This window comes from Dasypus novemcinctus, chromosome 6 (assembly GCF_030445035.2).
Source record: "Dasypus novemcinctus isolate mDasNov1 chromosome 6, mDasNov1.1.hap2, whole genome shotgun sequence".
NCBI classification, from domain to species: Eukaryota; Metazoa; Chordata; class Mammalia; order Cingulata; family Dasypodidae; genus Dasypus; species Dasypus novemcinctus.
This window is the reverse complement of record NC_080678.1, coordinates 51,780,265-51,793,375: the sequence shown is the minus strand read 5'-3', so window position 1 is coordinate 51,793,375 and position 13,111 is coordinate 51,780,265. Positions and strand designations below refer to the sequence as shown.

The 13,111-nt window shown below is 39.1% G+C and overlaps 1 protein-coding gene across 1 annotated transcript; it reads left to right on the top strand.

Annotated features, from left to right (window-relative positions):
* The first annotated feature begins 3,367 nt into the window (after window positions 1–3,367).
* IFIT2 (interferon induced protein with tetratricopeptide repeats 2) lies at window positions 3,368–11,492 on the top strand. Its single transcript, XM_004461418.4, has 2 exons — window positions 3,368–3,457; window positions 9,297–11,492. Exons 1-2 carry the CDS (start codon window positions 3,453–3,455, stop codon window positions 10,708–10,710), a joined length of 1,419 nt encoding a protein of 472 aa, XP_004461475.2. The 5' UTR covers window positions 3,368–3,452; the 3' UTR covers window positions 10,711–11,492.
* The last annotated feature ends 1,619 nt before the right edge of the window (window positions 11,493–13,111 follow it).

The window sequence follows — 13,111 nt, the reverse complement described above, 5'->3', positions numbered from 1 at the left end:
ATAGAAGAAAGCTGTGTCCTTGAACTGCTAGATGGAGGAAAACTGCCTGGTCTCCAGGAAGAACAGCCTTGGTGGTTATGTGAGCAAGAAATAAACATCTTTTCTGTTGTCATTTATATTTTTAAGATACTTTATTATACCGACTAGGCTTGTACTAACTCAGGACCCCTATGAAAGCAATATTTCTTCTCTTTTGTACACATTCCCAAAATCTTGATTTTCTCAAACTTTGTAATATTTATGTCTGGGTTAAACTTTTCTGTTTCTCTGATAACACAAATATCCCGTTATATACAGACTCTAACTCATCTTCATCTGGATAAGTATTCTGGTTTCTCACTGTGGCCAAGAAAGAGAATAAAGAGAAAAAGAGAATCTGAAATAACAACACAGTGGCAGCCATCAATATCTGACAACACTATAGTCAAAACTCCACATGAAATGATTGGCCCCTGGACCTAGAAGTAAATGCCATTCCTAGTTGGGAGTGGTGGCAATAGTAGGTAATAATACCTAACCCTTCTTGAGTCTTTGCTGTGTGCCAGGCACTGTTCTCTGGGCTTGATATATAATTACATTTTCAATCTTCATAAAAACCCTATGTGGTAAGTACCAATACAATTCCCATTTTACCAAAAAAGAAATTAAGGCATAGAAAGGCTCCCAGAACTATCACTTCATAGCTATTAGACCTTGGGCCCTCTTTTTCCTCCCATATCTAATTCTTCTTACCTTCTCAACTTGTTCATTTTTTTCATAGCACTCATTATCTACCATCTAATTAAATGATGTATTACATCTATTGTTTTCTCCATGAAGGCAGGGATCTTTGTTTACTGACGTAACCTAGATGGGTGCCTAGCACATACTAGGTACTCTATAAGTAGTTACTCTTAATATATGAGTGAATAAACTAATGAATGGATGAACAAAAAAAAAAAAAAACAAACAAAAAAAAACCCAACAACACTGCTAGTGTTCTAACAGGGGCAGGAATCCAAATTGCTTGGGGAATCTTTTTTTCTGCTTAGGGCTTGGAGGACTAAAATCATTTACTCCCATCAAATTCCCAAAAACTGTCCAACTGCATTAAAAAATGAGTATTGAAAATAGTGTTGAATTAAACTTTTAAAAAACAGATATGGTGGAGGTATTTTATTAACTATTTAATATCTCAATTTAGCAAAAGTTTATTGGAGAATGATTATAAACACGTCTACCTGTGAATTGAAGAAGAAAAGAATGTTGCATCATGTGGGAACACATGATTCCTAAATTGTTGGCCATTGTGAAGATCAAGAGAACCCATGGAGATTCCTGTGAATTTGTATAGCATGTATGAATGTTATTGAACTAGCAACTAACCCTCTAGGTAGAGAAAGATCTAGTCAAATATTCTTCAGATAGACACAAAACAAAATTTGAAAAAGCTCAAGGAAAAAGAGTTTTATTTCATGGAGCAAAATATTTTCACTTACTACTTATTGTGTAGTTTTCAAACTTCAGCATGTATCAGAATTACCTGGAAGGCAGAGTAACACAAATTTCACTGGACACTACCCGCAATGTCATACAGGGGAAGCAGGTGCTCAACCACTGAGCTACACCTGCTCCCCACCTCAGCTTTAATGCAGATCCTGCCGGTGGTGTGCCATACTGTGAAGACTACTTCATTCTACCACCCTGTAGCTGAGGCAGCTGCTCCAGGTCCTAACCCTGGTAACACCCAGCCTAGGCAGGGGCAGCCCCAGGCTGTACACTAAGCCACAAATACATAAAGATTTGTAGCCACCAGTAATCAGAACTCTCACTGGATAAGTTTCATTTTCCTCAGAATAGTTATATTGCCAGTAGAGAATTGGTTTCCCTTCTCAGATTCTATTTTTCTGCATACTGTCATGCTAACTCAGCTGTCAGATCAGCTGATGGATCCCATCTGTAACAGCACTGGCCACGCAGGCACTGGCCATGCAGATTTCTGAAGAGTAAATCAGCATACTAGACACTTCATAACACAGTGACATTGGGTAAGAGCTTTCTCCATGCTTTTCTCAGGCAGTGCCCTTGTTAATTATATTTAAACATGCTTATCCAATAGTTTTCTTGAATGCAAATTCAAATATACATGCACAATGTTCCAAGTTTCCTGTTTCAGCGTTGCTTGTATACCTAACGAGCATTTCTATAAATACATAATAATCATCTATCTTCCAGTCAGTCTGTCTCATTTGGGGTCCATCTAAGCTCTAGAACTTGTAACTGTGAAACAGGATCTAAAACTGGGGGTTTCCAACGGGTCTAGGTTTAGCTGTGCATTTTGAATTGAAGGGGAGAGGATTTTCAAGAATTAAAGCCTTTGCTTCTACCCTGCTCTAGGCAGAAGCATCTAGCATAAATAACACATTCTCTAAGACAGCATAATCTACCTCAGCAACCTCAGTTTTGGTAATTAGCAACAAGGAAAACACATTTCTCCCATCCTAAAAAAAAAAAATAGCAACAATAACAAAACAAAACCACTTTGGCTGGAAATTGCGATGTGTAGGTGCTGAATTCAGAGGTACATGCAGGGATTTTAAATGTGGGGCAGAGTGAAGCCAAGAGTATTTAGAGATGTTAGAAATTGCTCAGTTGAAATTCATGATCACATTGGATCATGGAATGTTAGAAAAGCTAAAGCTCTGGAAAAGGCAAACACCAAAATCTTCCTTTCTGGTCTCTGGTTAATGATTTTAGTTATTAATTATAATAGAAACTAACATTTACTTATGAGCCAGGCATTGTTCTAAGTAACCTTCTTGTATTAACTCATGAAGTCTTCCCCTGACTTAGTAACATTATTAACCCCATTTCAAAGGGGAAGAAACTAAGCACAGAGACATTCAATAATTTGCCCAGAGTCTCCCAGGATATAAATGGAGCCTGGTTTCAAACCCAGAAGGATTGACCTCAGAGCCCACAGTTCTACTTATGTATTCATTCATTCAACAACTACTGTTTGAATGCCCGCCGCCTGCCAGGTATTATTGCAGGAACCTGAGTTTCAGCAGTGAACAAACAGGAAAATCCCTGACCTTGCGGCCATCACAGAACTGCTTTGTAAATGTATCCTGCTCAGAGTTGGCCTTTCTTGATGTGAGCAGACCTAGGGCATAGATCCAGTCTGCAAAGAGGATGTTCTCATAACTCACTGGCCAGGCAGGGTCACTGATGGGTTGGTTCTTACCTCATTTACCCTCCTCAGCACTCTTCCCAATTTCGAATCAATATTTCAGTTTCTGGTTTCAGTTTCTCTTTCCTAAAAATAATCTCAGCAAACAAGGGAAGGAAGCAGGGGATGCTTTTACATATAGGTCTCTTGAGCACTGATCTGAGGTAGAGAGGAAGACAGCTGAGGAGTACAGCAGCCTGAACAACAGCCTTGCAGAGCAGCTGGGCAGTGCACAGCAATCATGAGGTACTATCTCCCTTCTTCTCTGATTTTGTTGGAAATGCCTAATCAATCTTGAATGCTAATCCTAAGTAGCCATACTCCCACTGAAGGCAAGTTCATGAATTTTTCTGTTTTAGTGTTTGTTTTCTAGCCTCACTCTGCCTCTATATGTACCTTTCTATGTAGGTCATAAATCTGTCTTATCAATGCTGGCATTTTTATTCCAAAGTCATTTTCTGCTTCACAGAGTCAAGCTTCCTAAAGACATGTCAGAACTGTTCACAGGGGTGGGAGGTTAGGGAGTGGGGCTGAGAGCTGAGGTAGAAATAGAAGTGTGGCATGAAGGGAAAGAGCAGAGAGAGAAGCACATTTACATATAATCAAGAAGGTGCCTCATTTAAAAACGGATTTGGGGAACTGCTCTTATAGACTGTCACTCCTTTCATCTTATTTGAAGGGATTAAGTCAAGAGCCTTTAATAAAATTATTATTTAACAAAAGACTGACGTATTTTCAGCAGATGTTGTTAAAGATATACTCAGCAGAACACCACCACTTTATGCTAAAATGAATTTTATTTTTAATGTACACACTCATCTCAGATTTGCATTAGAGCTGGTAAACTAACAGAAATGTTTTTACTCCCAAAGTGTACTGATTGGCTAGAATCCTCCTTTCTAAAGTGTTTATTATTGGAGATGGAGTGCTGAGAAAATAGTTTCCATCTCCACAATCCCCTCCTCCCCCAGAAGCATAAGATTGCCCTAGGGAGGAAGTGTTAGTTCATTGAGTAAGAAGGGAGATTTTCCTGTCTCCAGTTTGAGGGTGGGGTAGTTGGACATGGCTATCTAAACCTCAGTCCTGGAGGCTCTGGGACCCAGGGTACCAGCCCCAGAGCTTACATCCTAGAGGCCACACCCTTCTATTAATTTTCTGACCTTGTTTTTTTGAAATGATGCTTTTTTTCCTTCATTTTTTTTCAAATGTTACATTAAAAAAATATGAGGTCCCCGTATACCCCCCACCCCCTCACCCCACTCCTCCCACATCAACAGCCTCTTTCATCATCGTGGCACATTCATTGCATTTGGTGAATACATTTGGGAGCACTGCTGCACCACATGGATAGTGGTTTACATTGTAGTTCACACTCTCCCCCAATCCACCCAGTGGGCCATGGCAGGACATATAATGTCCAGCATCTGTCCCTGCAGCACCACCCAGGACAACTCCAAGTCCTGAAAATGCCCCCACATCATATCTCTTCTTCCCTCTCCCTACCCTCAGCAGCTACCATGGCCACTTTCTCCACATCAGTGCTACAATTTCTTCCATTACTAATCACAATAGTTTTATAGTAAAATATCAGTAAGTCCACTCTAATCCATACTCTATTCCTCCATCCTGTGGACCCTGGAATGGTTATGTCCACTCCCCCTCTATATCAAGAGGGGGCTTAGATTCCACATGGATGATGGATGCAATTCTCCTGCTTGCAGTTATAGGCACTCTTGGCTCCCTGGTGTGATGGTTGATCTTCTTCACCTCCCTGTTAGCTGGCCAGGGTAAGTCCAATAAACCAGACAGTAGGAGTTGCAAGTCTGCTGAGGATCAGGGCCTGGCTGTCACATGGAGAGTCCAGAGATTCAGGTCTCCTGAGTATATACCAACCCCAGCATCAACCACAGATCTGGTAAAAGTAACAGAAGAGGCAGGTGTAGAAAGGTCATATGAAATTAGCTTTTTTTTTCTGCTAGTCTGCCTGTCTGCCTGACAGAAAAAGATTAGAGACATTTACAGATGTCTGTTTCTGTAGTTTCCCAGAATCTATTGAGCCCTTGTTCCTAATTCTTAGAATTTTAACATGATCTTAGAAATTTTTCCCAAAACATTACAGACCCATCTTTCCCTCTTCGCACTTTCCATGATTCTTTCAGTAATAGGGGCTTTCCCTGGGTTGTCCCTGCACTCTAAGACAGTGGTTTTCAAACTTGAGCATGCATAACAGTCACCTGGAGTGCTTGTTAAAGACCATTCTTGGACTAACATCCTAGAGATTCCGATTTAGTAGATCTGGGTTGTGGCCAGAGATGTACATTTCTAAGAAGTTCCCAGCTGATGCCGGTACTGCTGGTCTTAGAACCACATATTGAGTAGCAGTACTCTAAGACAGTGGCAGCTTATAGGTCTGAGCCACAATGTCACTGTGGCTTTCATTCAGAAACAGCGGAAGGAGCTGTTGTTACGTACATGGTTGGACCTTCTCAAAGGATCAGGAGCCTAAATCGCATAAATCAAAGCCCAGGGCAGTAAGTGTCTGGGGCTAGTTGCTCTGCTTCGCCAGTGGAAATAAAAACCCATGATCAAGCAATGAAATTGGATGCCTTTTGAATGGTTGCTCCAAAGGTAGTTTTGTTTAGTTTAGTTTTTTTTTCAAACTAGAGCAGTTATGGGTTTACAGAACAATCATGTATAAAATACAGGATTCCCATATTTGTTACTATAAATGATAGTTTTTTTTGTTGTTGTTGTTGTTGTTTTTGTGTGTCTTAACAGATTTGTCTCTAAGTTTGAAAATAAGAAAAACAGCGATAGAGCAAAGGTATAGCAAGCTAGAAGGGCTGGTACGGCAGCTAGGGCTGGTGAGCCACCCTCTCTCCCCCGTGGTCAGATGGAAAGTAAATGGCCAGTTGATAGCTCTTTTTTCAAATAATTTTACTATTTTTTAACAGTAGTTACCTTTGTTACAACTAATGAAAGATTATTAAAACAGTTCTATCTTCCTTTATTTACATTAGGTATATTTTCCCCATATACTTCCCTATTATTACAACCTTGTATTAGAATCATACATCTGTTATAATTCATGATAAAAACATTCTTATACCTTTACTATTAATTATAGTCCATTTCTACAATAGGGTTCAATATATTGTAAAGTTCTATGTTTTATCTTTAAATTTTTATTCGAATAATAAAAAATCGAAGGGATTTTACATAAGGGTATTACATAAGGATATTGTATCATTCCTGCAAATGCATAACTGACAATATGTTATATGTGTTGGATATATTCTCAACTCTTTTCCTCTCTCAATATCCTCTATAAAATGAGAAAGGAGCTAAGAGCTCTATGCTAAGGAAAACTTCTATAACCTCACTGAACTGGAAGACAGATCAGCAAGGAAAAGAACTTTCCAATGGGGGGCTATTGTCATTACCGTGCCAGATGCCAAGGCAGGCACTCTCCAGGGTCCCTCCCTTAATGTTACATCAAGAGATTTAAACAACCTAGTTTGGCACTAAGACCTGTCTGGGCTTTTTAAAGAACGAGGGTGCCTCCCCTACTGGTATTTCTTCTCCTATTGTTTGTTAATTCTACTTGGGGTAGTTAAGTCTCCTTTTGTTTCCAGAAATAGAAAAGAGCAGGAACTGGTTTAAAGTTCCTGGCTTGCTTCCTAAAACCCAGGTACAGGACAACAACGACCTTAGGAGGACTTAGACCAGGACACTGAGGCACTTGAGGGACTCAAGAAGATCCTGTATCTTCTTTATGTACTTCTGGGTCACTCTCTGTGCAGGGTGTATTACAGAATATGTCAGTCTTCCAGAATGTAGCCAACAGCAGGCCTCCACTCTCCCAAATACACGAAGACTCACTCTCGCAGCTTCACTCCCTCTCAGTTCCATTTCCAGCTTCCTCTTGAGTTTTGGTGCCCACCAACTAGAGGCTGAGGCAGGTCATGCTGTATAAAAAATGAAACAAACATGAATGCAATCTTACATCTAAAATATTTCACAAGTGGTCCTAGTCTCTTTGCATGGTTTTCCAGAAACCTATTAGTTGTATATGTCAGAATCCATATTTAGAATATACACTCTTGATAAGAGAGCTGGTTATTATACACCATATATTTTTTTATCTGAGAAAAAGCAATATTTTAGGACCTCAATGAGGAGAAACATTTTGGGACATGGAATGATTTTTAACCTACCTCTGAAGTTACTCAGGATATAGGATTTTATTGTTCCCTTTGCTGATTTTGTTTCCTTGTTACTTATTTAATTATTTTTGAGAATTTACATGGAAGGGGATGAAAAATCAATTCAGACAAGTTGCAAAGGCATCTAAAGGAAAAAGAGCTCTCCCATAAGAAAAGGAGCTAGCTTCCCTGTAAGCCACCCATTGTTACTTGCTATTATAAAAGCAAACTGCAGGGGAATGTAAAATAGCACAGCCATTATAGAAAACAATTTTTTGGTTAAACATAGAAATTAAGTTAAACATAGAAATACCACATAACTCAGAAATTCCACTTCTAGGTATATAGCCAAAAAAGAATTGGAAACAAGCATTCAAACAAATATCTGTACACCAATGTTCATAACCGCATTATTCAAAATAGCCAAAAGGTCCATCAACAGAAGAATGATAACAAACATGATAAATACATACATTGGAATATTATTCAGCTGTAAAAAGGAAAGAAGTTCTGATACATGCTACAACATGGATGAACATTGAAAACATTATGCTGAGTGAAATAAGCCAGACATAAAAGGACAAATATTGAATGATTCCACTTACATGAAATATTTAGAATAGGTAAATTCATAGACAGAAAGCAGATTAGAGGTTACCAAGAGCCAGAAGACAGGGAAAATGGGGAATCACTGCTTTATAGGTATAGAGTTTCTGATGGGGTGCAGAAAAAGTATTGGTAACGGAGGGTAGAAATAGAAGTCCAACATTGTAAATGTAATTAGTACCACTGATCTGTACACTTAAAGATGGTTAAAATGGGAAATTTTATGCTATATATATGTTTCCACAATAGTTTTTTTAAAAAAATCAAACATAGGAGGGAAAAAAAGTTTTAAAAGAAAATTAAAACAACAAATGCAAATGTATTAATAGATTATCTCAACAAAGTGTGTTAACAGAAATTGTTAGTTCAGATGTAGCGGTACAAAAGAAATGAACAAAATGGTTACACTTTCTGTAAAACAAAAGTTTAAGACATGGCTAACATATGTTAAGAAGTAGAATAATATAAAACCAGGAGAAATGATTATAAATAAGAATGGTTAGAAAATAACATTTAAATGGCTAAAATAGGAAAAGCCACAAAAAAGTTAGAATAGAGAATATTAAAACAATAAAGAGACAAAAAGCCAATTGATAAAGAAAAATCTCAAAAAGTTTGTTTAGGCAAAGGAATCAATTAAGGATATTTGAAAAGTTGAAGAAATTAGACAAGAAATAAAAATCAATAAATATTTTTTAAAAGGCAAAATAAGGAAAAGTAAGGAACTATAAATATAGAAGATAGAGTTGAATTTCAGAGGGATAACAAATTTTAATCAACATAACTAAACATAAAGAGTGGAAAAAATGAAAGCTAAAAGTTTCCAAAATATAAAAGTAAATGCTAGATAAGAAAAAAAAACAGAAACAAAAAGCAAACAAACAGCCTTCCTTCTTAAAAACCACATAAATAAAGTGAAACTTCTGTTGAAATCCCACCCCCTCCCCAAAGATTTGGCAACCCCTGGGGTGGCCCTCAAAGGCAGAGAGCAGCTAAGAACAAAAGCCGCCTTTTTTAGCACAACTAAGCCTCTGGACAGGATGCTATCTACTGCCCTCTCCCCAAGTCTTTCACTACCATCACTAAATTCCTTTTTCACTAGGTATTTGACACCTGAGGTAAAATTTAAAAAGGAAAGAGGAGACTCCGTTCTTTTTTGACTTGAGTTAACATCATTTAGGAGGTGGAGTATCATATTTGCCATGCTCCACATTTCTTATCCAATGAACTTGTGCTGTATCTCAGAGTATCCATCTTTCTATTTTTCTTTACAGTGAGATCACTAAGAATTCCTTGGAGAGCAGCCTGCGGCAACTGAAATGCCATTTCACTTGGAACTTGGTAAAGGAGGAAGAATCCTTGGATGATTATGAGGATAAAGTGTGTAACCAGATTGAGTTTCAGAACAGTGAATTCATAGCCACAACATACAACATACTGGCCTATATAAACCACTGCAGAGGCCAAAACGAGGCAGCTCTGGAATATTTACAGCAAGCTGAAGAGTTAATCCAACAACAGCATGCTGCCCAAGCAGAAATCAGAAGTCTGGTCACCTGGGGAAACTATGCCTGGGTCTATTATCACATGGGTAGAGTCTCAGAAGCACAAGAGTACATAGATAAGGTGAAACAAGTCTGTAAGAAGTTCTCCAGTCCCTATAGAATTGAGTGTCCTGAGCTGGATTGTGAGGAAGGGTGGACACGGTTAAAGTGTGGAAGAAAGCAGAATGAAAGGGCTAAGGTGTGTTTTGAGAAGGCACTGGGAAAAAAACCAATGGATCCTGAATTCACATCTGGACTGGCAATTGCAAGCTACCGTCTGGACAACTGGCCACCACTTCAGAACCCTACTGACCCTCTGAGAAAGGCAATTGGGCTGAATCCTGACAACCAGTATGTTAAAATTCTCTTAGCTCTGAAACTTCAAAAGATGAATGAAGAAGGTGAAGGAGAAAGGTTAGTTGAAGAAGCCTTAAAGAAAGTCCCATGTGCAACAGATGTCCTTTGCAGTGCAGCAAAATTTTATCGAAGTAAAAATGCTCTGGATAGAGCTATAGAATTACTTAAAAAGGCTTTAGAATACATGCCAAATAATGCCTACCTAAATTGTCATATCGGATGCTGCTATAGGGCAAAAGTCCTCCAAATACTGAAAGCAGGAAGGTGCAAGACGAATGGGGAAAAAGAGATGTTAGAGGAACTAATAGAACGAGCTGTGGATCATTTAAAGCAAGCTGATGAGATCAATGGAAATCTCTCCCATGTCTGCATGTATCTTGCAGGCCTTTATATTCAAGGAGGTCAGTATGAAAAAGCAGAGTATTACTTCCAAAAAGAATTCAGCAAAGATCTTCATCCTCGAATGAAACAAGTGCTCCATCTGCAATATGGCAACTTTCAGCTATATCAAATGATGTGTGAAGACAAGGCCATCCACCATTTTATAGAGGGCATAAAAATAAACCATATTTCAAAAGAGAAAGAAAAGATGAAAATCAAACTGCAAAAAATTTCTGTAATGCGGCTTTCTCAGGATGTAGCAGATTCTAAGGCTTTGAGTATCTTGGAGTTCCTTCATGAGTCAAATGGAGAAATGCAGCAAGCAGATGAAGACTCCAAGAGGGATTTGGCCTGTGGAAGCCCTCGTCCCTTTGCATCTTTAGCTGAGATAGGGAATGAGGAATAGAGATATAATGTCTGCAGGGCTACTCTTGGGAGTCAAAACCCCTCCACCAGGATAGTAGTCCAAATATTTAACAACCGGTAAGGCATAAGCATGGACTAAGCAGAACAGACACGGGAGTTTGGAAGAACCCTGTTGGGCCAGGTGTTTATACCTGAATTGCTGGATCATGGAGAAAGCCAAGAGGTTCTGGAGGAGGGACCAGATAAGGGTGTAGATTCAGGGGCTTGGGAACGAGGCTATTTCTCCGCTGAACTTTTGGGAGGTGTGATGCCTTGGGCTTGTTTCTGTATCTCACAAAGCAGTCAGACCATTCACTTCCACAATGTGGTAGTCCATTTTTGCAACTTTTCCACCCTTGTGATGTGGGCTATGGGTGGGAGGCTCTTTGTCTCTTCAGAGATAACCTTAACTTAAGCTGTCTGTCCTGACTTGTGGGTGTGGGATGGTGAGAGGCTGCAGCCTGCCCTTGGTAACCAGGGCAACGACTCCAGTCCCAGCAAATAGTTTATCAATGCAAACTCTATAAACTTTAAATATTCAGGGGAAATGCAAACCAAATGTGCTAAAAGCTTATCTAAAATGTATGAAGTCCATGCTAAAAGCTTACCTAGGATGTGGAAGATATATATGCTAATTCAAACCTATTGAGCACTGAAAAAAGAACGATTTAGTCCTTCCTCTGTATAAAAGGATCTCAAAATTCTTGTTTGGGCTCGGGTTTGCAACAGAAAGCTCCCAAGTCCGGCTGGCTGTCAATAAACCATTTTTCCTTCTCAAAATCATTCCTGAGTCCTGGTTTTCTATATGCAAATAATTGAACCCCTCTCAAATTCTACAACACTTGGAGTCATTTTAGATACTGCACAGGTTGATATTATATAGACACTAAAGTCTGTCCATCAAAAGGCTGGGGGACCAAAGCCTGGAGAGAACACAGTATCCTCTCTCTCTCACCTCCAGCCCCCACCTCCTCCCCAGCCAATCTTCAATCTAGAGTGTCCTACACAGCATGAGCTCAAGTGTCCTATTAATTGAGGTGGCAACATAGTTTAAAAAACAGAGCAGAGACCAGTCAAATCTAAAAAGGATATATCTAGGAAAAGAAATGACATTAGAGAATCATAGTAGAAGACTTTCAGGTGGCATATGGGGAGATGTCATCTCCACTCTGTGTGCAATTGTAATACAGCTTATAAAAAGTTGAAAGTGTTTCTTTACAATGAGCTAGAAAGAAAAATAATGCCTTTCTTAAAACTTGTATGGAAAAATAAATGTTTCACCAGTAGGGAGAGGCAAAGAGTAAGCAAGAGTGTCAGTCAGAAGGAGAGATTCCTAAAGAGATGCCAGCCTGCTCCAATACAGGTGTCATGGTTGCCAGCAAAAGCACCACCCAGATTCTGATGGAAAGACTTTTTACTCACATAGAGAATAGGCAGAACAAGGTCAGCTTCACCAATGGCCACTGGTCCCCCATAGCCAGTAGGTCTCAATCTGTGGACAACTCAGGGAGATGTACCATATGCAGCACTCCCCTCTAGTATCTGTGTGCCAGTGGGAGAAACCCACTTCCTCCATTCCAGGGCCAGATATACCATGGAAGTGTGAGTGGGATCTCATAAAACATGCATTCCAGAGTCAGACTGTCTTCAGGGAATAATTACATATGCTCAGCACAATAGGAGAAGGAATATACCAGCGGTCCCCTCATCTACTAGGGCATTGTGTTTTATTCTGCCAGGTCAGTATACCTGGTTCTGAGCTCAGGATGTATTTGTAGGTCCTAAAGACAGACAGCAGGTCACACTAGGACTGTCCCCTACCACAGAGAAAGAGAGAGTGGGTTGCCAATTTGTCATTGTAGATTGTTGTCATATGGAGAAAAATTGTATTACTTTAGCTATTAGCAAAATTTCTTTGTAGGATGAGACTTGCTTTGTGAAAAAGAAAAAGAAAAAAGTTTGATGAGCCCAGTTTCAAAATAATAGTAGGAACTTACCAGAATGAAAGACTAACTTGGTGGCCAATGGCTAATACAAGGACCTAGGAAATGATACCAATAATGGAGGGTTGTTTTGGTTTTCAACTAGATATGTTGTGTATAAAAAGTTCTTTTAAACGTGAACATTTTCAGGGAAACCATGAAATTCATTTTATGCTTGGCATGATTGGGATTTTCTGAGTAGACAATGATGGACCGAGACTCACATCAGGGTTGACACAAAACAAAACAGAGTCAGCTGACCCTAGGTCACAACATCAGCCACACTCTCAGTTGCAAAATGTTTGCCTGTTGCAATTAGTTTAAATTTCAGAGTATATTAACATTTTTATATTAAGCAATTAAAACATTATATAAAATTCAAAGGCATTTCCCATCAAAACTTCCAACTACTGTAACAAT